At 36.3% G+C, this 25,285-nt stretch overlaps 1 protein-coding gene across 1 annotated transcript; it reads left to right on the plus strand.

The window, feature by feature from the left end:
* On the plus strand, positions 763 to 24,381 carry LOC18780086 (protein CHROMATIN REMODELING 5). Its single transcript, XM_007214286.2, has 31 exons — positions 763 to 1,204; positions 2,146 to 2,936; positions 3,165 to 3,232; positions 3,804 to 4,229; positions 5,096 to 5,320; positions 5,492 to 5,575; positions 7,168 to 7,227; positions 7,322 to 7,425; positions 7,681 to 7,732; positions 8,901 to 8,964; positions 10,089 to 10,182; positions 10,288 to 10,375; positions 10,503 to 10,637; positions 12,627 to 12,818; positions 12,917 to 12,984; positions 14,920 to 15,013; positions 15,098 to 15,222; positions 15,315 to 15,378; positions 17,251 to 17,463; positions 18,277 to 18,519; positions 18,660 to 18,770; positions 18,935 to 19,021; positions 19,312 to 19,491; positions 19,741 to 19,821; positions 19,960 to 20,196; positions 21,097 to 21,252; positions 21,376 to 21,553; positions 21,657 to 21,838; positions 22,467 to 22,817; positions 22,919 to 23,012; positions 23,366 to 24,381. Exons 2-31 carry the CDS (start codon positions 2,192 to 2,194, stop codon positions 23,848 to 23,850), a joined length of 5,286 nt encoding a protein of 1,761 aa, XP_007214348.1. The 5' UTR covers positions 763 to 1,204; positions 2,146 to 2,191; the 3' UTR covers positions 23,851 to 24,381.

The raw sequence follows: 25,285 nt of genomic DNA on the forward strand, positions 1-25,285 counted from the left end.
CAGAGAAATAATCACATAGTGTTGAGTTGGGAAAAATTCAAAAATAAAAAAAGGAGAGACTTTCGTGCTGATAACGTGTTATAAAACTAGAATAATCAGTGATGAGAAGTATCACTGTAATATTGGGAGTGGAATTATATTTTTCTTTGTAGTGTTTACACTGACAGAATTTCTCCTCAGATAGACTTCACTCTTTCTCTTCTCTCTGACTCTCACTCTTTCTCTCTCTCTCTTCCGTTCTTTCTTTCCTCACTCTTTCTTCTCTTCTTTTTGGTGTGTTTTACAAGTGAATGAGCGAGCCTATTTATAGACTAATCTTCCCAACATAATGATTTCATCTTTTGACTAATCTTCCTTCTTTTCTAACACTATTATTTCTCCTTTTGACTACCATACTCAATACGATCATTTTTCTTTATGTGGGCTTCACCAATATTATTTACAACAAATCCAAATTAGTTGAGGAGTTATTAGTCAATCGTCACTCTTCTCTTATTAGAATGCATGAGTGTTTGAATAACAGATCCTGAATCAATTTCAAATTTGTCAAAAATCTAAGAAAAATTGTAGGATTTGAGAATGAATAGAAAGCTAAGGAGCTGCGAACCTCCGTCAACTCAATATAACTCGCGCCGTCTAATTCTTCGCCCACAAAAAACAAAAAGAATCCCCTGAACAGTGTGTGCCACGTGGGCTAACTCCATTGGTCTGTCATTAACACAATAAAACCTACAAATGGGCCAGGTAAAAAATGAAAAACCAACACATGGTTTAGAGAGAGAAAGGCTCTATAAACACGTTTCTCCAACGAAAAACAAAATTCGCATATCCTTCTAATTTTTCATTTTTTTTAACCCCAATTTGATAATATCTCTCTCTCATAAACTTTCTCTCTCTAAAAAAAACTCACCACCACCACAACCGCCGTCGCCGTCAACGATAACCCGAAACAACGCCGTCTTCTGAAATCGGATACGCCATCTCCCGGCGCATCTTAGCCGCCGCCATCGCCGCATATCCCCACCACCGGGTACGACCCTTAACCCGACCCGGAAAACCGAAACGATAAACCTGTTTCCTTGGCCCGGCGGTCATTTTCCGGCGAGGCCACGTGGGAAAAGGTGCGCACGATTATTAACCTGCGCGCACCCTCTATTTCTCTCCCTACCTGTATTGACCTTGTTTAGTAGGGGTTCTTACAGAGGTGGGTCTCTCTCTCTCTCTCTCTCTCTCCCCCTCTGTGTAAGCTCTCTCAATCATCAGCTTCTCTGTTTGGATTTGCTCCTTTCGATGTAAATTGTTTTGAAATTAGGGTTTCCGGGCATGGATTTAGGTTTGCTTTCTGTTTTAGGGTTTGTTTTGGAAGTTGGAAGGGGCTTTGGCGGTTGATTCTGTTCAAGTTTTCAAATTCGCTCTTTGATCTATTGATTGCTCTGTTTCGCGTGATTACATGACTAGTATTGTGACATTGATCAATTTTGTTTTATTAGATTGGATTTTGGCGAATTTTCTGTTACTTCTGGCTTCATTTGCAGTGGTTTGGGTACTTAATTGTTTACTATCTAAGTTTGGTATTGATATGCTCGGCTTTGCTTTAGTTTTCGTTGTCTATGCATTGAGTCAGAAGTTTCTACTGGTTCTGGACGTTTTTAAAGTTAAAACTGTATTTGGATTTCAATTGGAAGACTGGCGCTGTTTGCTGAGAATATATGGGAAAGAAGGAAAACGGAAATTTGAGTTGGGAACTAATCATTTTACTAGTAAGCTTAATTCCACGAGGCCATTCTGATGTTAAGTTGGGTCTGAGTCCAATACAGTTATTATTTTCTTGTGAATAACTGTTTGTGATGTTCATTTCTTAGGTTTTCTTTAGTTGCCTTCGGTTGGTGGGGATTTCTAATATTTTCTTTTATTGTTCTCTGAATAAATGTCCTCCCCGTTTTCAATTTGCATGCTTGGAGTCGCATTTAGAATGTTAATTTATTTTTGCCAACGCTTCACTGTAATTTATTTGTTTTGAAGTGAGCACTGGTGGTAACAATTTGTTCCACCTATAACTTGACCAGCCTTTACTCATATATTCTACAAAAGTTGTAGGTGGCAGCAGAAGCAGTAGTTGATAATTTTGTTTTTCTAAATTTACAGGTGCAGACATTGTTTTAACGATTCCATAGAAGTTCCATGTGAAGGGATGGCCTTTTTCAGGAATTATTCTAATGAAACAGTTTCACGAAGTGTCCTGGAAGAAAAGAATCAGGGACAAAGTGTTGAAAGAATTCACAGTTCCACAGGGAATGAGGATGTAGATGTGATTTCTTGTGAAAAGGAATTTGATATGAACATGCATGTGCAGTATCAAAGTGAAGGTGAACAAGATGATGCTAGTAGGTTGCAGAATGAGGCAGAAAATGATGAGGGTATTGGTACAAGAGCTTCTAATTTGCCGTCTTCTGGGAGGAGAATGGCAGTGGCTGGAAAATGGGGTTCTACATTTTGGAAGGACTGTCAACCTATGTGCTCACAGGGCGGGTCTGACTCTGGGCAGGAAACTAAAAGTGGGTCTGACTACAGAAATGTTGTTGGATCTGAAGATAATTCTTCGGATGTCAGGGAAGATAGAATAGATTTTGAAGATAATGACAGGCCAAAAGTAAGCAAGGGACAACGGGGACATTCTGACATCCCTGCAGATGAGATGTTGTCTGATGAATATTATGAGCAGGATGGGGAAGAACAGAGTGACTCTATGCACTATAGAGGGTTTCATCATTCAGTTGGGTCAAATTCTAGGCCACAATCAAAACCTGCTGCAGTCAGCAACCATGCACTTAGGACTTCTAGAGTTTTAAATGATAATGAAGATTATGATGATGGTGATGATGACAACGAAAATATTGATGCTGCTGATGCTGATTATGAAGAAGAAGATGAAGATGGTACTTGTTTTGCAAATATTTTTATTTTATTAGAATACTAGCAGTTGGGCATGGGATTCAGATCCTCATATTTAGTATACCTCTCATCATTTTGCTTAGAGATATACTTTGATGAGTAGTTCTTGACCTCTCATAATTTTACTTAGAGATGTACTTTGATGAGTGGTTCTTGACCTCTCTTCATTGTTGGAACGTAGATCTCAATTTATATTGTCTTCTTGCTTGCAGAAGATGATCCTGATGATGCAGATTTTGAACCTGATTATGGTGTTGCGAGTGGTCGTGCAGTGCAAAAGGTTATAGTCATAGTTGCCTAAGTAAAATTACATTGGAAGTATTATTTCATTGGCTTGAAGTTTTCAGAAGAGAGCACACACAAAGGGTTCTGACTGTTCCACTATGTCACAGCCAACTTTGAATTGTTCTATTTTCTTTTCCCAATTTTTAACTTCGTCGTTTTTGTTTTTAACTGATATGAGATAGTTTTATCCCAACCATTATGCATGCACCATCGATGGTGCACCTATATGCGTGGTTAACCCTGAAAGCTATATCTTTGCAATTGCTACTGAAACTATTTCAAAAGAGAAGTTATCAAAAAAGAAAAAAATTAAAAAAAGAGATCAATGGTACTGTTTGTTGAATTACTTTCTTGTAAACTTTTTGATTTCTCCGTCTCTGTGTCTTTTGTGTTCGATGATATGTAGTGATATCCTATCTTGGTTCTCTTTCTCACTCAATTTTTTTTGGGAGTGGGGGAGGGTGGGTTGGGGGAGGTACATATTCTGTTGATATAATAGTGTTAGTGGACATATGAACTGGTGCTTTCTGTTGTACACTAATGAAGTTGTTCTTTGATGACACCAGGATAAAGATTGGAGTGGTGAAAATTCTGAGGAAGATGATGACAGTGATGATGAGCTTGATGTGTCAGATGAAGATAATTCTTATTATGGAAAGAAACCTAAGAGTAGGCATCGTGGTAAAGGTGGGCTTAGTGTTAAATCTACAAGAGAACGCAAATCATATCATGCATCTAGTCGCCAAAGAAGAGGGAAGTCTTCCTTTGATGACGAAGAGTCCTCAGCGGAGGAATCTGAAAGTGAAAGTGATGAGGACTTTAAAAGCACAAAAAGAAAAGGTGTACATCTCCGCAAAAGTAATGGCCGAAAAAATGTCACTGGACGAAATGGTGAGGTACGGACTTCTACTAGATCTGTTCGGAAGGTTTCATATGTTGAAAGTGAAGGAAGTGATGAAGTTGATGAAGGGAAGAAAAAGAAGTCCCAAAAGGTATCATCTACCTTTCTGATGTTACATTGATGCATTTCGATGGAATCTATTTGAGATCACGTTCTTAGTTCACATGTTTGATTTTCAAGTTGGAATTACGCACCATATGGATAACTTACCCTAGATGTGCCCCAAGTGAAGAAGTACATGTTTGTATAACAACGATTTGTCATGTTATGATATATTTTATTATTAGACATAGGTACTGCCGAAAGCTCTAGATGCAAAAGATAATGTGATCTAAATGCAAATGATTGTAGAATTTGTTTTGGCCATAAGATGAACTGCTGCTTTGATCATGTTTTCTAAGGTACAGTATAGGTATAATTCATATTGACCGGATAGGAGTGTAAAACTTGAATGCAATGCAATTCTTGTCATGCTAAGTCAACGCTGCTGACTTCTTGTGACTCATCTTTCTCTTTTAGGTTAAAGTGTTCATTTCATGTCAGGAAAAAAGGCTTTTAATTTGCTGAAAAATATAAGCTGGATTTTCCCTTTACTGGTGTTTAAGCTTTTGCTTGATCATCCCTTCTAAGAATTTGAAAATCCTTTGATCTCCATGTAATAAATGGTGATAGTTCTAATATGTAAGCGCTTGAGTAAAGTGCGTGTGCGAGTCGTTTTTCTTAACTGCGACAGTTGTTTTCATGATGAAATGCTTCAAATGGGGAAAGAAAATGTAATGCTCTCAGGAAACTCTTTGTATTTGATGCTCCATGTTGTGAATGTCTGTTTATTTCTTTACTTCCAATTGTCAGACTGCTAAATTTCAGGTTACCCCTCATCGATAATATGTTAAGAATTTTGTTATGTTATTTCATATGCTTAATTTCTCTTTTTAATTTTGTACTCTGCTATTTTAGGAGGAGAATGAAGAAGAGGATGGTGACTATATTGAAAAGGTGCTCTGGCATCAGCCAAAAGGCATGGCTGAAGAAGCTCTGAGGAATAATAGATCAACAGAGCCTGTCTTGTTAAGTCACTTGTTCGATTCTGAGCCAGATTGGAATAGTATGGAATTCTTGATAAAATGGAAAGGCCAGTCCCATTTGCACTGTCAGTGGAAATCAATTTCCGAGCTACAAAATGTATGCTTTGTAATTTTTCTTCTTGGTTATGCGTATGCTCTGGATGGGGACAATCTATTACATATGTCTTTGTCAAATTTAACTGGTGCTGTAACTTTACCTTTCAGTTTTATCTTACTTTGATCTGTTGTTCAAGATGCTCAATATGCTTTTGCCTTTGTGACTTTGCAGCTTAGCGGTTTCAAGAAGGTTTTAAATTACACTAAAAAGGTGATGGAGGATGCTAAGTACAGGAAGACAATCTCACGTGAGGAGGTATTCTTTTTGTTCCTATTTTTTAATTATTTTTATTTTAGAGTTTCTTTTAGTAGTAATCGTGTATAAAGAAGAAAGATAGATATATTAATATGTTATTTAATAAATAACTTGAACTGTATCTAAGTTAGGCCATTGGATTTATACGACTTCTGTTGCTTTAAGATCTAATGTATGCTTTCTCATGGTAACAAGATGTGATATGAGGTACAGTTATGCAGAATATGTGAAAGGAGGGTTTGCAAAATCTGCTCACACCAACAAAACCAACCCAAACTAATCAAAATTAATTTTTTTTCTTACTCATATTTGTTTTTTAGAGGACAAGAAGCTTACCAATTGATTATTATTATTTTTTTAGGGTTGCCGGTATAAGTATAGACCATTTTACCTATTGAGATTTTGTTAGCTTAAATAAATTTTTTTTTTTTTGATGTCCATCTAGGTGAATTATATAAATATTGCCTTTCAAATCGTGGTGCATTATTTGATTTGATCATTAAATTATAATAAATAGAAAGAATTAATTAGATTGATCAATAAATTTTAAAGTGCATAAATGGATGATGATTGTTTAGCGAAGGAAGTTAATGGGAACATTTTCTTGAGGAAGATGATCGTGTGAGTAATATCAGTAATGTAGATTGGAGGTACGGTTTAATAATAAAGATGGTAACATAACAAGAACAAATAACATGATTGATAGAGATTTTTTCTTTTTTTCTCTCTGTTTTAAAGTAGGGCCAAATACTCTTGAAAAGAACATGTTACTGAAAATGTAGGGCTGAATATGCTCATAAACCACATGTTACTGAAACTGTTGGAATCCAGTGATATGTCAACGCTCCCTTCAATTTTTATACCAATTATAGACGCATGGGTTAACATTCACTAATAGAAATTCTTTTGGGGTGGCATGCATGGAGAGGAATAGAAGGACATTTGAGGGAGCACAGGTTGATGAAGTGGATCTTTTGTGGGATAAGTTCGCTTTGGGCGTTGGGTGTCCGTTTCTTCAGCATTTAGGATAGTTCCTTTCAGGCTTTATTTTGTGATTGGAGTTCCGCGTTTCATTCATGCAATATTAAGGTGTTTTAGTTTTGCAGTTGTAGTTGAGCAGTTTACTCTGACTATTGGACAACTTGTCCCCTGTATTGTAATTTTCCTTTTTTTTTTTTGGTTTGAAAAATTATTTTTATTGATGGAAGTATTTTTGGTATGAAAAAAAAGCATAGGTTAAGCCAGGCCTACCATGTGGTGTTTTCTATGTTATTCTTAGGAGATGGTGCTCAAAACATGAATATGAGAAATGGATAAGGAGTGAGACACTGGATATAAATTTATTTCTTCAATGTCCTTCAATGTATACTGTTCCTTTTCTTATTGAAAGCTCGTGTATACTGTCGTTTAAAAGTTGATACTTGATCTTTTATAAACTTGTTCTGTTTCTTTCCCATGTGTAATTGCTATTTCACCTTCATTGTCCTCCCATAATGATAGAAGCTTTAGTAACTATTGTTATTGTTTTTTATTCATGTGAAGTAGCTCATTTATCACTTTTCTTTTTCTGGGGTTATGTATATGCCTGCTAGATTGAGGTCCATGATGTGAGCAAAGAAATGGACTTAGATCTCATCAAGCAAAATAGTCAGGTTTGCTTTCCTGCATTTCATCATTTTTGTTTCACTTTCCCAAAACAACATTTGTCTGTTTTTGCTTACAATTGTTTATATAACTGGTTCTCAGGTGGAGAGAATAATTTCAGACCGGATCAGGCAAGATAGCTCAGGTGATGTGGGACCCGAATATCTGGTCAAGTGGCAAGGATTGTCTTATGCTGAAGCAACATGGTATGTTAAGCTTGACTTAAAGTTAATCATTTTCTGTTTAGTACTGCTTTATTTGCTCCTTTTCCTTGCCTATCTATTTCATATATGTGTAGGGTGTTAAATGTTGAACTATTCATTCTAAATTAGCTTTTCTTATCCCTTGCAGATTTCTAGATCTTTTATCTGATATAGTGTTTGACTCTTTGTGTTGTGGTGTTTCTTTCATTTTAATTGCAGTAATGAATGCTTATATTTTTTAGTGGTATGTGATTATAGGGAGAAGGACGTGGATATCGCATTTGCACAAGATGCTATTGATGAGTTCAAGGTAGTGTGGTGTCTTAGTTGTCTTCATGTTGTAAAATGTTCATGCATTTAAAGGTCGCTTGAACATTGACAGTTATGTTTATATTACTTATCTGCATAGTCCTATTGTGTGCACATCTTTATGTTACATGCTTGACGTGTCTCTCTATATATGTGCTAGGTTTGACACATGGATTTACTTCTGAACCATGGTTTACATGTTTGCGATAGATAGCAGTATGCATTGCACATTAAGTGTGAGAATGTATGCTTAACATTGAATGTTTGGTTATGAATGATAACCCAATATGATGATGTGAGCATGCATGCTTGGCATTGAATGTTTGGAATGATTACCCAATGTGATTTATTGATAATTATGATGAATGATATGAACGCATTATACAAATAACTGTTAAAAATATTAATGGAAAGTTGGGATTACTGTACATGGATATGGTGGCTTTCTAGAATTACTCTATGTAAGATACAAAGGATTCCTAAAATATTTAAGTATTAAGGAGGGGGAAAAAAAGAATCTCTGCTGCCATAACTAGGGATGTTGTGGAATGAGTTGTTATAATGTTTTACCTTAAAATCTCTAGTGATTGCAAATGTTTCATCAATTGGCATTTGAGCTTGTTAAATTTATGCTAGGGTCCTGTTAACAGGAAAGAATAAAAACTGTATAGGTCATAAACAATATGCCAAAATACTTATTAAAGAAACTAATAAAAGGGCTTATGGTGAAGCCATACAGTAGTGGGGAATTTGGAGTAACATGTGTTGTGGTATATGAAGGTTAAACACCAAGTAAGCTTTCTTTGGTTGAGGCATATGGGAAATCTTACATGATAGATCCAATTTTTTCATATGCAAGCTTCGTTGGTTTTCTGGGAAAAAAAGAGTTAGTAATTTATTTTTATGGCAGATGACGAGATAGGTGCTTGAGGAATTAGGAAAATACTATTAAAAAAGGCTCTTCCTTTTGGCCACTTCATTGGGGGTTTTTTTCCTCCTAAAGAGTTGCTTGGGGCTTTTTGGTGTTCTCTTCTTTATTCTTATTTTCCTTAAATATGATGATATGTCAATTTTTCTCGGGGTGAATTGTTTATGATGAACAAACACTTACACATGATTAGAGTTTTGTTCCGAGTGTAATCCGGCTTGTGGTCCTTCATTATGAGCAGGCTCGTGAAGCTGCGATGGCTGTACAAGGGAAAATGGTGGATCTCCAGCGCAAGAAAAGCAAAGGTTGGTGATTTGGGTCTGGAATTTGCTTATTGTTTTCTGGTTTGCATTTTTCTTGCTTCTCAAAGTCAATATCAATTCACAATTCGTTATTCTCTAAAAAAAAATTCAGAATTCGTTTTCTTACCCTGAAATCCTCCTCCACCTTTTTGTCAACTAAAGGCAAGGTATTATATGCTGTTAAGAGAGTGTTTCTCTTTGTTCTATTGTGATGGTGGACTTCTTGTCCAGTGTTGGTTGTTCTCATTGTACCTTCCTAACTTTTTAAAAGCAAAGTCAATGTTTCCAATAAAATTAAGTATGGTTCTTTGTGTGCACTTTTGTACACTCCTATGTACGTGAAGAAAGAGTTTATCTAATCCAGAAGAAACCAAACTTTGCTGATGGTTAGATCAAGTGCACTCATCATATCCTCATCTCTCAATTCTGTTCCCTGATAGGAGTACCAATATTGTTAGTATTCCAGGACTTTGAACTTCCATTAGTTCATGCCATGTGAATTTCATGAAGTATTAAAAACAAAACTTCAGTTAAAACACTCATTCTTCCCAGATTTACCCTCTTAACTTATAATGCAAAACTTAACAAGAAAACTCTGGAGCTGCCAAGGAGAGGACTTGATTTTTATTATTTATGGGCTGGATCATGGAAAAGAAGCAGCAGCCACTTATAGGATGAAACGAAGCAGAGTGTCAGAGAATCATAGGTGTCAGCTAAAGATTAAGAACTGAAATAAATCTAACAAAACCAACCCACAGGGCATGCAATGTGTGGCAAAGGTAGAAAGGGAAAGGTGTGGCAAAGGTAGAAAGGGAAAGGTGGAAGGGGAAGGTAACCGACCCACCAACCAACGTCCTGTCATTTTCCTTTTTTGTGTTAGTACTAATCAAAATTAAAAGCTATTAAATAATTGTTTGTTTTTTTTGAAAAATTTTATTTATTTATTTTGAATACATAGATTTGGTAGGAGTATTAAGGTATAATTAGTGTAAAAATACATAATGGAGTTTCTGCTATTCCAATTTTCGTCTCTTTTACTTTCTTTGACTCGTCTTGTTTTATTTGCTGTTCTTGACATACAGTGTTTATTGATAATACAATTTTTTTTTTTGGTAAATAATATTTAGGAAGTCTAAGGAAGCTTGACGAACAGCCCGAATGGTTGAAGGGAGGAAAGCTACGTGATTATCAGCTTGAGGGTTTGAATTTTCTTGTCAATAGGCATGGCTTGACTATTACTTCTACTCACCTTTATTGTTGGAAAATAGATACCTTAATGTGCCCTCCTTTGAAAATGTCCTAATCACTGGTTCTTGCATGTGGCAGTTGGAGAAATGATACCAATGTCATTTTAGCTGATGAAATGGGTCTTGGTAAAACTGTTCAATCAGTTTCAATGCTTGGTTTTTTACAGGTGAAGATGAGATATAAATTCTTTCCTGACTGGCTTGTAGATTGTTATATTATTGAATGTAACTCCAAACAAACATGAGATTGTAATATACTTGAGACACTAACCTTTTCCTCTTTAATTATTGCAGAATGCTCAACAGATCCACGGGCCATTTCTTGTTGTCGTACCATTATCCACGTTGTCAAACTGGGCCAAAGAATTTAGGAAATGGCTCCCTGATATGAATGTTATTGTGTACGTTGGTACCCGTGCAAGCAGAGAGGTAAGCCAAGCTTTCTTGCACAGGTCTATGAGGTTCATATATGAATAGTTGGATATATGGTTTTACTTGCTTTCACTGTTCATTCATAAGTAAAGGTACTTCCTAAACCAAGCCAGGTATAGTCATCGTATATTATTATATTTGAAATTTAATTTCTTGCAGTCAGTATCACGATAGTTCCATAAAAAGTATATTGGTTCACCTCTCCTTTGTCTTCAGTGTAGAAGTAAAATTCCCGTAGAGACTTGTGAGATCTTGATTTTGAGCAGCTCTCCTCTCCTTTTTTCTTTCTTCTTTGGTTTCTTTGTTTTTGTTTGAGAACTCTTCAGTTTCAATCCATCATATTGATGACATGATAGGCCAAATACCTCCTAATCCTAGGGTACAAGTTTTTGCTTGGATTGTTTGCTCACAGGAGGGTGAATACATGTGAGGTCAATGAAACAGGCCTTGTGTTTGCCTTTCCGCAGACTAGCGCATTATCTGAAAGTGGGTAGCCGAGAATATTGATCAACCTTTTCCTTCATTTCCCAGTGGTGTAAGCTTTGTCAGGTTTCTCGACTGAGTTGGGTTGTTCCATTCCATCCTCTTGTGCCTTTTATTTGTTAGAGGTTAATTTTGTGCCTTCCGAGGTGGATTAAAGTCTTAAGTGTTGTGGAGGTGCGTCAGAGTTCTCCGAACACAGTGACTGTTTGCTCTTCCTTTTAAACTTGGTTTGAGAGGCGTCTATCTCTTAGCATGCTGGGTTCTGTTTGGCTGTATTTTTGTTTTGCTTGTTGAGTAGGTGGTTGTTTTGGGTGTACAAGCTCAAACTCGTAGCCTTGTTTTACTGTGTTCTGTTGAAGTTGTGTTCAATCTCTTTCAGATGGAAGACTACTTTGTCATTTATCTGTATTAGTTATGTATCAATCTATTTCTGTGATCATTTCCCTGTGAAAAAACCATATAATCTATCATGCTTTATAGGTTAATGTCTAAGAATAGTGTGGTTCACTTTTACTATTGGGGTTTTCAGTCTATATTATCATGTATAAATTCTGTGGCGTCTGCATTACATGAGATCTTTCTGGAGTGTTTTCTTTTTGTAAGGCTTCAGTTTGCTCGCCAATTTTTTCGCTAGGCAGGGAATATTAATTAAAATTTACAACTATGCACCCATGACCATTTTCCCCACCCTCTCTTTCCCTCAACCCCTTTGTCACTCTTTTCTTTTCAATGTTCTCTCCACTGGGACAACCTACCCTGTTTTGATGCACTTGACATAAGAGAGCAAGCACAAAATGGAATTTCTCCCTTGAGTGAGGGCCATGTCCAGGAAGAATCTTTCTGGACTTTCTCCTTAAGTTGTAATCTTCTCTTTTTGGTAATTTAAATTTATGTACATCATCATTCTGTATATTTTGGTGTGAATTAATTAAATTATATACTTAAATGGTATTTAACGCAACCTGTGTTTGGTGAAACCCTAAGACACTAATGTGGACATGGACGAAGAGTGATAATTTCTCATATGGACACAATAGCCTGGTTGCTTGAAAAAGACCAGATGTCAGGCACATCTTGATATATGTGCATCATTCTGAACCCAGACATTTTTAGTTTGAGTGTTCACTTACTGGTAGATTAGGAAATGGCTTGGTCAGTGCCTTGTTTGGTATAACATGTTTAATGTTTAAAGAAAGCTTGCTTCTAAAGGCATTTTGTATAAATTTATTGAATTTTGGTATTCCAGGGTGATCACAATGGTGAAAGGGATTGCAGCTTTGTATTTTCTTGTGGTTAATGCTTGTCTTCTGGGATCTTCATTGTCCTTGCAGTTTGATCATTGAAAAGTCACTCTGCGGGCTCTTTTTTTCCCCATATTGACTTGATACTGTCCTTATCTTCATTGTACTGTATAAAGTAGTTTTGATGTACCATACAGGGTGCCCATGCAGTTTTGTTCTTTATAAACTATTTTATTTGTTTGTCAATTTCTTTTGATTGTAGGTTTGTCAGCAGTATGAATTTAACAACAGTAAAATAGTTGGCCGGCCTATAAAATTCAATGCACTATTGACTACATATGAGGTGGTTTTAAAGGATAAGGCTGTTCTTTCCAAGATAAAGTGGAATTATCTAATGGTTGATGAAGCTCATAGGTTAAAGAACAGTGAGGCACAGTTGTACACAACCCTCTTGGTATGTAATTATGCCCAATCAATTCTATCACACCTTGTGTATAGATCTATCAAGTTTAATCTTGTGTTACGCTAAATGATGCCATCCTGGTTTGGCAGGAATTTAGCACCAAGAACAAGTTGCTTATAACTGGTACTCCATTGCAGAACAGTGTGGAAGAGTTATGGTAATGGTTTGTTTCTTGTCATGATATTCCTGCATGTGCATGCAAAAGTAGTGCCATATTTGTTTATAATTGTTATTTTTGATCATGTATCGATATGTCCTTATGGCAAAGGTTTGCTAGGGTATCTGAATATAGTGTGGCTTATCTAACCATGAATGTTCGTTATTCTGCATGTTTTATATTTTCCAATAAAGTGCATTTCTTTGTATGTGTGTGTGCGTGTGTTTGCTTAATGGTTGGATCCAAAAGTGATTCTGTACTCCTTTGAGCACGTGTTTGTGTGCTGTGGAGGGGTGGGTGGTGGGGATTGCATTCATCTCTGTGTGTTAGCGCTTTCCTCTTGCCCTGCATTAAATCATTTTGGAAAAATCAATATAGGGGTCTAGTTGAACCCAACAAACTACTGATTCTACCCATTGCACTTATTTTTTCCAAGAAACTTACTTAAGATAATAACTAAAAAACTTATTTATGATTCAAATTGTTTGTTTGTTTTTTTTTTTTTTGGGTAAAAACTTATTTAAGATAATAACTAAAAAAAGTTAAAAACATTGAAGGAAACCTAGCATGCAGCGGCACCCCCTACTTCTCTCTCTCGATGGTCCCATATGCGACCATCCTTGGGTTTGGTGCCAAAGGAAGAGAGGAAAATGGAAATAGAGGAAGGGGTTGGGAGAAGATGGTTTCCGGGATTTGGGAAGAGAACTTCAAGACTGGTGGGGTGGAGGTTTTGGATGAGGAGGAAATGGAGGGGAAGGGAGAGGATAGAGGGATGTAGATAATGTTTCCTTTATAAAATTAGCAATAATGCTAGAGACACCAAATTTGTGCACCACATTTGAGTCCCAACTGATGTGGCATATGACACTTCATCAATTAATTGCCAACATGTATCAATTACCAGCAATTAATTTTTGTAACAAAAAAAATTAAAGCATATTTCTCCTCATCAATTACCAAATGAATGTTAAGTTTAATTAACCAAATGAAATCCCAAAACTGATCACCACCATACCCCCTCAACAACGAGATCTCCCCACCCCAACCACCTACAGCTTCCCATCATCCCAGACAATCTAGGAGGCTGAATTGTGTATGGCAGATTTCTCCTTAAAAAAAAGTTGTGTATGGCAGATTTCTGGGCTATCAGTTCTAATGGAGTATACCTTACAAGAACAGAAAAGCTTTTAGATCTGACATGTTTGAAAAAATTTGTGATTTGGTGGTGAATCAGAATTGTTCATTTTTTAATATGTAAAACTATAAATAATGCACTAGGAATATGTTTCTATTGATCAAATTTTGTATAAAGAGAAGATTTAGAAGATTTTATCGTTTACCAAAATCAAATGGGAAGTGAATGGTGTGAGAAATTTTTGTTTGCAAATCTTTTGCTGCTTGAAAGAATCTATGAAGGTTGAATTGGTGTAGGCTGAGTTGCTAGTAAAGGTGCAGCGGCGGCGGGACTGGTTGTGGTGGAACACGGTGGTGATTAGGTTTGAGACTTTGGATTAATCAACTTACATAGTTTTTAAAAAAAATTTCTTTATAGAAAAATACATGCTGGCAATTTTATTAAGTTATAGTGATGATATGGGATGCGCCACATCTTTGGGACTCAAATTTGGTCTAGCATTACTGTAAATCAATATTTCAATTCTGTTTTTCCGGGAAGCTTAAGTTGTACCAAAAAAATTAAAACTAGAGATGTTCGACTAGTGAGTAATTGTTTGGGTTCAATTAAACACTGGCGGTTGCCTTTTTCTTCATCGAATTGGTCTTTCATTTCATTTTATTTTATATAGGTTCTTTCTTCTCTGTAAGATTTGATTGACTGGCACTGATACACTAGATCACACATAAGTTTTCTTATATGTTTTTTGATTTCTCTGTTTCTTTTCTTTTTTGGTTTTTCAATGTTCAAATTTTATCCAGGGCTCTGCTGCACTTCCTTGACTCTGATAAGTTCAAGAATAAAGATGATTTTGTTCAGAGCTACAAGAATCTCAGTTCATTCAATGAGATTGAGGTATAGTCGAGCAAATTTCCTTTATTTTTAATTATTGTTACGTCTAAACCTTGAAATTAATGTTTGCTTTGCATTTACATGTAGCTTGCTAATCTTCATATGGAATTGAGGCCTCACATTCTCCGAAGAGTTATTAAGGATGTGGAGAAGTCTTTGCCTCCAAAAATTGAACGAATTCTTAGGGTTGAAATGTCTCCCCTTCAGAAACAGTATGTGGTTCAACTTGTAATGAAATGGCCCTTAGTTTAAATCCTTTCAGTGATTTGACATTTGCTCTTTGGTTCTCGATAATTTACTTTAGGTACTATAAGTGGATTTTGGAACGCAACTTCCATAATTTGAACAAAGGAGTTCGTGGAAATCAGGTTATTTCTTCTGTCCTCTGCCTTTTGTATAATTATTTGCTACTGTAATGTTTGCAATTAGTCTCAGTCTGAAAACCATTTTTTGGACTGAAAACACAAATTTTGACTGGATCAACACGTCGGAGTTATTTCTTTCTGTGTTTGTGTTTTATCCCAATCTTTAAAAAAAAAAACTGTAATATTTTAATGAGAAGAAAGAACTGTTGTGTCTCTGGTGAAAATTGAAAATAGTGTCTCCTAGTAATTAGGGGCTGTTTATATATATATATATATATATATATATATATATTTTAATAGAAACATTTTTTTTCAAAATTTGAAGGATAAAAAACGAGGACATTTAGAACACAGACAAAAAGAAAGAAACACTAGCCGGTGAAACAAACACAAGGCCACTCAACACAGAAGATAAAACAGCCAAACATAAGACAACCCCTTAAGATACTACAGCCAGCAGATTGTGCATAATTAGGGGCTGTTTATATTCGAAACACCATCTGGGTCAAAGGGAAATTAGGAAAGGCCTGATATACTAAGTAAACATTATTTGGTAATTCTCTGGCACAAATTTTTTTTTTCATTCATACTGCCTAATGTTCTCACAAAATACACATTTTTATGTAACTTGTTAGTATTCCCAATTTCCCAGACTCTAACTATTAAATATAAGAAAGTGGATAGACTGACTTTTCACTAATATCGTAAATCTTTTGCTTCAATCTGTCTGCTTGGAGAAAACTTGTGCTTGACTCCGCTCCAATGATAAGATATTTTCAAAATTTAATTGCTTCAATTTCTTTTGCACATGTTTCTGGGGACACAACATTTGAGTGTCAGCCTTCAACTCTGACTTACAAACTAAGTAATTGATGGACTGTCTTTGATAACACTTGATGTTGATAGAAATTTGTACAGTATCTTTTACAGATAGATTATACTCCCTACTCTGTCGGGTTGTATTTCCTTGAGGGAAAACCTGGTATAAGTGTAAGAAATGACAGAGTCTGGTTAAAGACTGATGTCTTCTAACTATCACTATGTAAAATTCTTTGATAAAGTCAACAATGCCCTATATACTGATTTCCATGTAATAGTAAAGGGGGCGCCTGGTACCCTATTCAAGTTCAAATTATCACTATGTACAATTGTTTGATAAAGTCGACAATACCCTCTATACTGATTTCCATGTAGTAGTTAAGGGGACGTTCGGTATCCTATTCAAGTAGGGAACTCTAAAACCTTGATTTTTCTTAAAAAACAAGGAGTTCTAAAATCCATTTTTAAGATTCAAAAACTTGTTTGATATCAAACTTGAAAACTGTTCCTAAATTGGTTGAGTTCTTTTGCCACTTAATTGAAAAAAAATTCTTAAATAACAGATTTGTTCTGTTTTCAAGTATTTGGGTATTTTTGAGTTTGGGTTTTCAAAACTGGTTCGACCAAACAGATTTTTTGGACTCAAATAGAATACTAACAGGCACCAGCAAGTGGCTAGTTGGAATTGTCAGGCCCATGGTTTGTTGCCATGTGTTCTGAGGTTCGAAACCCCCAAAGGTACCTACCTAGCTTTTTGCTGTTTCCTGCCTCCCGAAGATTGTATGGCTCGGCTGGGGGCTCCAGTTTCAAAGCTGTGTCTGCAATGCTGATTGATGGATTTCTGGGTATTAAAAAAAATAAAAGAATACCAAACAGGCCCTAATGTTGCTCTTTACTAGTGGGAAAGAAGAGAAGGTGTGGATGTGTTGATTCTATTGAAAATGAAATCAGTTGAAGAATGCCTGTTCTTCCTTCACTATCCCTTTTTCTGTCTAATCATTATTGAAAGTAATAACATTTTCATTCAGTTTTTTAATATTATTTTTGCCTTTTCAGGTTTCATTGTTGAATATTGTGGTAGAGTTGAAGAAATGTTGTAATCATCCCTTCCTGTTTGAAAGTGCTGACCATGGTTATGGAGGGGACTCGAGTACCAAAGATGGCAGTAAACTGGAGAGGATTATTTTAAGCAGTGGGAAGCTGGTTATACTCGATAAACTTCTTATGAGATTGCATCAAACAAAGCACCGTGTTCTGATTTTTTCCCAGGTTTGTTTGCGATGCAGTCATGTTGATTGTGCTCCTTGGAAATTCGCTTATGGACTATTAAGTTTGATATATTGTTAGCATGGACTTCCACCTTGTTGATTCATTTTGATGCATAGCGTAGCCCATTTAATTATATGGTAGAATCCATGTTTAGATCTATCGTTTGTAGGACAATCATCTGTTAAAGTAGTGGTCTGTTGGCTGTTTGAGGACATGACACTGGTGGCCTCCTTTAAATGATACTTGTATTTGTTCTACCATTGCCTCTTTTTATAAAAGAAAAAGATTGCAAAACTTGGGGTAAAATTGTTCACATTTTCATACATCATTTTGTTCACAGGCTTATTTTCAATATATATATACAGGAAACCACTGAAATATGATCAGGACATGTTGATATAGCCATTTCCTTGTGTCTTGAATTTTTTTTTCTGTTTCGGGTTACACTACTGTATTAATCTTTGATTTTTTTGAGTGACACTGTTCATCTTACTCACAAGCCTGTCCAAAAATTAAGTGTATTTTGTTTCTGTAGCAGCCAATCACGCAGAATTGCTGAAGTATTGTTGCATGTGCTAATTGTTAGAGACTACACAATCACTGAGGCAGTTGCCCTAATGCTTAGTTTTTTATGTGGTAGCTCAATCATGGGGTTATTGGCTTTTTCCTCCCTGTAGCGAGTCTTGTGTCGTATGAGGGTGTATTAATTAAATGTTGCTAGTTAGGGACTAGAATTGCAAATCCAGCTATATTAGCTTGAATTTTTTTATACTGATATACTATGTACTAAGTAATTGGGATGATTTATTGCAGATGGTAAGAATGTTGGACATACTGGCAGAGTATATGTCAATTAGAGGGTTTCAATTTCAACGCCTTGATGGAAGTACGAAGGCAGATTTACGCCACCAGGCAATGGAACATTTTAATGCACCTGGCAGTGAAGATTTTTGCTTCCTGCTTTCAACTCGAGCAGGTGGCCTTGGTATCAACCTTGCCACAGCGGATACGGTTATAATATTCGATTCAGATTGGAATCCTCAAAACGACTTGCAGGTTTAAAGACAATATCTCGGTTATTTTTACTTTTACATTTTATTTAATAATCCTCACGCCCAAGACCAAAGTTCAGACCTCCCCCTTTCCTTTTGGCCTCTTTTGTACGAAATTAACATCGCTCTTTGACTATGAATCAGGCAATGAGTAGAGCTCACAGAATTGGGCAACAGGAAGTTGTTAACATCTATAGATTTGTCACGAGCAAAAGTGTCGAGGAAGATATCCTGGAAAGAGCTAAGAAAAAGATGGTAGATTACATAGCATAATTTGAGATTGTTGTATAATTTTTCAATTGTCCAGTTTGTGGCACATCAGGATCTGCATATACATGCATATATATACTCAATTTTTCACTTGAGGCCTATTTTTTAATTTAATATGCTTTCTTTGTTCCAATTTTTTTTTTTTATAGGTGCTTGACCATTTGGTGATTCAAAAATTAAATGCAGAGGGTAGGTTGGAGAAGAAAGAAGCAAAAAAAGGAACTTTATTCGACAAAGTAAGGGCTTGTGTTGAATTGATTGTTTTATCATGCTAAATTCTAGTGGGGGCTTTTGAGTGGGGGAAAAATAAGAAGGAAAGATTTCTAAGCATATTTCTGGGTTTCCACCTCTCTCTCTCTCTCTCTCTCTCTCTCTCTCTCTCTCTCTCACACACACACACACACACACACACACACACACACACACACGAGGGGACTCTAATGTAGCATTGCAAAATTGCCACTTCAGAATATTTCTTTTCTTTTTCACTTTCACTTACCGTAACGAATCCATATGGTATTTGCAGAATGAGCTGTCTGCTATCTTAAGATTTGGAGCTGAAGAACTTTTTAAGGAAGAGAAAAATGATGAAGAAAGCAAGAAAGGACTCTTAAGTATGGATATTGATGAGATTCTTGAAAGAGCGGAAAAAGTTGAAGAGAAGGAAGCTGAAGAGGACGGGAATGAATTGTTGAGTGCTTTTAAGGCAAGTTTTTGCCATTGTTTGTTAGGGCTCTACATTGGTTGTCTTGGCCCCTTCTGCAGATTTTTTATTTTTTGTTTTGTTTTTACACAAGTGCCACTTATGCCCTAAAATCAACGGTGCTGTGTTTTTGCTTTGGTTGGTGTAAGGATGGTGATGGACGGCTGCTGTACAGTTGCTACTGCTTTCATGTTGAAATTTATTCATTTGTGTTTTTTTAATGCACGTACTCTTCGGTGCATATATGTCCAGGTTGCAAATTTTGGTACTGCTGAAGATGATGGTAGTTTTTGGAGCCGTTGGATAAAGCCGGAAGCAGTATCCCAAGCCGAAGTATGAATCTTTTCTGTTAAATACTATCTTAGTATAGTAGTAAAGGACTCTTTCTCATACTTATTATTATTGTCTATATATTCTTGTGTTGCATTTCCTTTAGTTAGATAAAAGGATTAAATTGACATTTCCTTTTAGGAAGCTCTTGCCCCTCGTACTAAAAGGAATACCAAGAGCTATGCAGAAGTTGCTCAACCTGATAGAAGTAATAAAAGGAAAAAGAAAGAATCTGAGCCTCAGGAAAGAGTCCAGAAAAGGCGCAAAGCAGATTATTTAGTTAGCTCAGCACCAATGATTGATGGAGCATCTGCTCAAGTAAGGGGATGGTCATCTGGGAATTTATCTAAGAGAGATGCATTGCGGTTTTCCCGTGCGGTAAGTTCTTATTTGTTTCGGATTTCTGCATAGCTTGATTTAGTCATCACCTCGCTATAATCTCCTAAAATGCTTGTATTTCTCTCCTTAAAAAACCACCCATTACCTCATATTGTGAGCATACCTTATCAGTTTTGATTTAGCTTGTTTCAAGAAAGCTCATAATATTTCTACATGTGTAGCACCCAAATATTTATATTATGGAAAAGGCACCCATTACTTTTTTAAAAACACACATGATAAGACAAAAGATTTGAGCCATTCAAATTGGATTCCCATCAATTTCTCTCTCCCTGAAAGTCTGCATGAAAGCTTTTTCTTCCTAGAATAGCATTTCTGATGCACCACAGCTTGCATTAGTCATATGACTCATATGTGTAAAGCTTTTCTCCCCCTGTTTTGCTAATACAGATCTGTTCAGTTTACAGATTAGGCATGGCGTCTTTGCTTCTCTTGTATTAATTGTTCCTTTCTCTTGTCTTTATTCGTTTATTTTGTTTATTTATTTATTTATTTATATATTCCTAAAACCTAACCGACCCAACCTGGACATAGTTTTAGCTGATATTCTCAATATTTGAAGAGATTAGATGCAAGGTCATGGGCACAGACGCGGAAACTGGCTGAAGTTTTCCTGTTTTGGGTTTACATTGTAGACTAGGTCTAGTAGAAGATACCATTTGTTTCAAATTTAATCACCATCAGAGATGGTGTTTCTTATGGTTTTTTCTCTGGATTTTCCCTAAATATTGGAAGTTCCAAATTAATTATTTGCAAGATGTTTGGTCAAAGTTAAGACATCCCAATTTTTGAAAAGCTTCTGGCACCAGCTTGTTCTGAATGTTTGTTTTCTTAGGAATTTTTATGCTTCATTGTCTAACACTGTTAATTTGCAATTAGGTTATGAAATTTGGGAATGAGAGCCAAATTGCCTTAATAGTTGAGGAGGTCGGAGGTGCAGTTGCAGGAGCTTCACTTGAATCACAGGTTGAGCTTTTCAATGCATTGATTGATGGCTGCAAAGAAGCAGTGGAAGTGGGGAGTTTGGACCAGAAGGTTGTCTTAGAATATGTCTATTCATCCATGTTGTTTCTTGAATGCTGTTTCTTATGTAAATTTATTTCGTTGTGAGTGACAACTTGTTGGCTGCTGAACGTTAGAAACTTATGGTACTTTTAGGGGCCCTTGCTGGATTTTTTTGGTGTCCCTGTCAAGGCTGTTGATATGCTCAACCGTGTTCATGAACTTCAGCACCTGGCAAAACGCATTAGTCGATATGAGGATCCCATTGACCAGTTCCGTGTCTTGACATACCTCAAACCTTCAAATTGGTCGAAAGGTTGTGGCTGGAATCAGTGTATGTATTATTTCTTTGCTTATGTTATTTTTCATCTCTCCTCCACTGGAAGACAAGGCACGTGATTTTGGTTCCTTTTTGCTGATATTTTCCTTCTTGATAGTTGATGATGCAAGATTGCTTCTTGGAATATACTACCATGGATTTGGAAATTGGGAAAAGATACGATTAGATGAAAGGCTTGGTCTTATAAAGAAAATTGCTCCCGTGGAACTCCAACACCATGAAACATTTTTACCCCGCGCTCCAAATTTGAGAGATCGTGCCAACGCTCTTCTCGAAATGGTATGCAATCACATATGATCTAACTTTTTTTGTGGAGGAAAGCACTGTATCTCTGCCATATGTGCTTAGGAGAAAAAATTCTTGAGCCACATTTGACATTTTAGTTTGAGAATTTTTTTATTGGTTAAAACTTTTCATCCGTCCATCTCGCTTGACACTAGTTAATACTGAAATGAAGGCAATGATAATGCTACCCCTGAAAGTTGGGGCGGGAGGGGTTTTAATTTGGTTCAGATGAGGAAGAGAAAAAAATTGGAAATTATGCTGAGTGCGAAAATATGATAATATTATTTTTTCGGTTTTCAAGATTGTCTGGACTCTAGGATCGCATTGGTTTGACGTTGGTGTGAAATTTATTGTAAGCCGTATGAATGGACTGAAATGATTGTTGATATAAGAAATTGTTGTGAATTTATGTGTCAAACTTATGCTAGGTCTAACATTAGTCTTCCATGTTTAAGCTGATTCGTCCTGATACTTTTGATCATTGTAATTGGTTCATTTGCCTGTGCATGGCTGTATGAGTGCCTTTTAATCCATTCTGAAGGAGATTGAGGCACTTGAATAATTTCGGTAAACTATTTTGGTATTACTTACATGAGTTGATGAAGATGACATCTGTAAACAGGAAATTGCAGTTTATGGGGGAAAGAATGCAAATGCTAAAGTGGGTCGTAAGGCTTCTAAGGAGAGGGAGAATCCTCTCATTGTTTCTTTAGCTCACAGGGGCATCAAGAAACGAAAAGCCGGTTCTTCTAGACTCAATGTTGAAATGAATAAGAACAGACCTTTGAAACCCCAGAAAGTTGAACCTTTAGTGAAAGAGGAGGGTGAAATGTCAGATGATGAAGAAGTGTATGAGAAGTTTAAGGAGGAGAAATGGATGGAATGGTGCGAAGAGATGATGGCTGACTCAATTAAGACATTGAATCGTCTTGAACGGTTGCAGACGATTAGTGCCAATCTTCCAAAGGATACGGTACGTCTTAGTCTTGCTTTTTTCATTTGTCTTTGTCACATTTATTTGTTAAATCATCCGTTTGATGCTGGTACTGTTAATTCACACATTTTGTCTTTCAGGTGCTTGCGAAAGTTAAAAATTATTTAAAGCTTCTTGGACGAAGGATAGACCAAATTGTTTTAGATAACGAGGAGGAACCGCATGGACAAGATAGTATGTATTTGTCCTGTATGATTTATTTTTCTCATTCCTGATTGCTTTTCTATTTACTGTTGCCCTCTCTCTCTCTCTCTCTCTCTCTCTCTCTCTCTCTCTCTCTCTCTTATGTAAATTTTAAAAAAATAATTTTTAAACACCCACTTTAGATAAGCTCGGGGATGGTATATGTATGGAATTTAATTCCATGCCTTGGATTTTGTTGGTTTTTAAGTTCAATTGAGTAAATATCTTAACAGAATAATCATCTGACCTTACATTTGACAAGCTCTAGGACTGCATATGTAACAAATTCCTTTTTCCTTTTCATGGTATGTGTTTTAAGTTATTAACATAGTGGTCATTTACAGAGATGACAAAGCGCTTATGGAACTATGTTTCTACCTTTTCAAACCTGTCTGGGGAGAGACTTCAAGACATTTATTCGAAACTTATACTGCAGCAGGATGAGGAGGTTGGGCCTTCCCACATCAATGGCTCTGCATCCGGTCCCTTTGGCAGAGACAGTGACCCTACTCCATTTTCCCGTCATGTGGAGAGGCAAAGAGGGTACAAAAATGTGACCAACTATCAATCTTTTGAACTTCAGAAGGGTCATGATACAGCTAAATCTGAAGCATGGAAACGAAGGAGGAGAGGAGAAACTGATAGTAATTTACCAGTTCAGGCCTCATCTCAAAGAATTATCAGCAATGGTACTCGGTTAACCGATCCAAGCTCACTAGGGATTCTTGGTGCAGGACCACCTGAAAATAAACGCGTTGTCAATGAAAGGCCTTATAGGATGCGGCAGGCAGGTTTAGCCCAAAAACAAGGTTTTGCAGGTATCAAGTAGTGTTGCATACAATAGGAAAGCAGCTGGTTAAAAAGTGAAGGCGACTGGCTCTCACCTGGGAGCACTTACGACTTCAGCCTATATATATTCTCTGGAATTTTTTTTGTCAACCATGGGAATAAGTTCTTGGAGATCCTACTTGGGTTTCTGAGACGATCGGAACAGGTCCACAAAATGGGATTTGCATCATTGAACAAGATGCAAGGATTGCCTGTCGTCTGCAAGGCTTGGGGAATTTTGCTGCCATATTTTTTTTATCTTTCGTTTTCTGAAGATGAGTTCGGTTGGTATTATGTTCACGTATATAGAGCAATTCAGTGAAAAAGTTTTTCTACTCATCTGATATATACATACAGAAGGAGAATGTATTACGCCTTCAGAAAGTGTACATTATCAATTTTGAAATAGTTGGTGGTTTTCTCTCCCAAGTTTTGGAGATTTTTTAATTGAATTGTTGATAAGTTAGTACTTTCCAATATCCATATTTATCTTTCATTGGTTATATAGCAAGAATAGATTAAAAATTCTGCCGAAGAACCATCTACCGTTTATTTTATTATTTATGGTTTTAGGTTACTCTTTTTATTGCGAAATCTTGATCTATTCTAATGTTATCCCATTTTCTCAACCTCACTCGCTACCTTGGCTAACTGCAATAGTCTGCGAATTCTTTTATTTGTCGTTTTAAGGGCTAATTCCGATAGTTACCAATTCTTCTATTAGTCATTTAACGAAGTGATTCGATGTCGTTTCGGTCAGTTAGGACGTTTTCTGGAGCAAAAACTCCTAGCTCCTTCCAAGTCAATAAAGATTTGGTACGCTTGTTCTGATAATGACCTTGTATATGAAACTCATCGGCCAGAAAAAATAAAGATTGGGCAAAACAAAAAACTAAGAATAAGTGATGATCCTTATATTTTTCATTGCATTTTAATGGGTGGCCCTTCTATTAATTCGGCTACAAATCACACGATGCTGCTGATATCTGATTTTTGCCATTTAGGAACATAAAAGAACCTGAATGAAGCCTTTCATACTATATATTTAATGCTCAAGAAATACTAAAGAGACAAGATTCATAAATCACTTTGTGTACCGCCTTTCTGATAAAGTTACTAGAATTACTTTCCTTGCCTCGGGTAGAATGAAAATAATAAAAAAAGAAGTGGCCTCACAAGTTTCAGGATCACAGACATCATTTGGAAAAAAAACAAACTTAGGAAAAAAACATACAGGGTAAATACAACATCAAAAGCCCTATGTGGTCTTGGTTCCTACAAAATAGGTGGCGGGCAGCCCTTTATCACGTTATCTTTCACATTCTTTTCTCAACCTCAGGCTTCTAAATTTCGTGAATTATTAATTTAGATAAATTCTTATATCGGAATCCATTTTTTCTATTTTCAACTAATTTCATATCCATACATTTTTCAAG

Source organism: Prunus persica, chromosome G4 (genome assembly GCF_000346465.2).
Source record: "Prunus persica cultivar Lovell chromosome G4, Prunus_persica_NCBIv2, whole genome shotgun sequence".
Lineage (NCBI taxonomy): Eukaryota > Viridiplantae > Streptophyta > Magnoliopsida > Rosales > Rosaceae > Prunus > Prunus persica.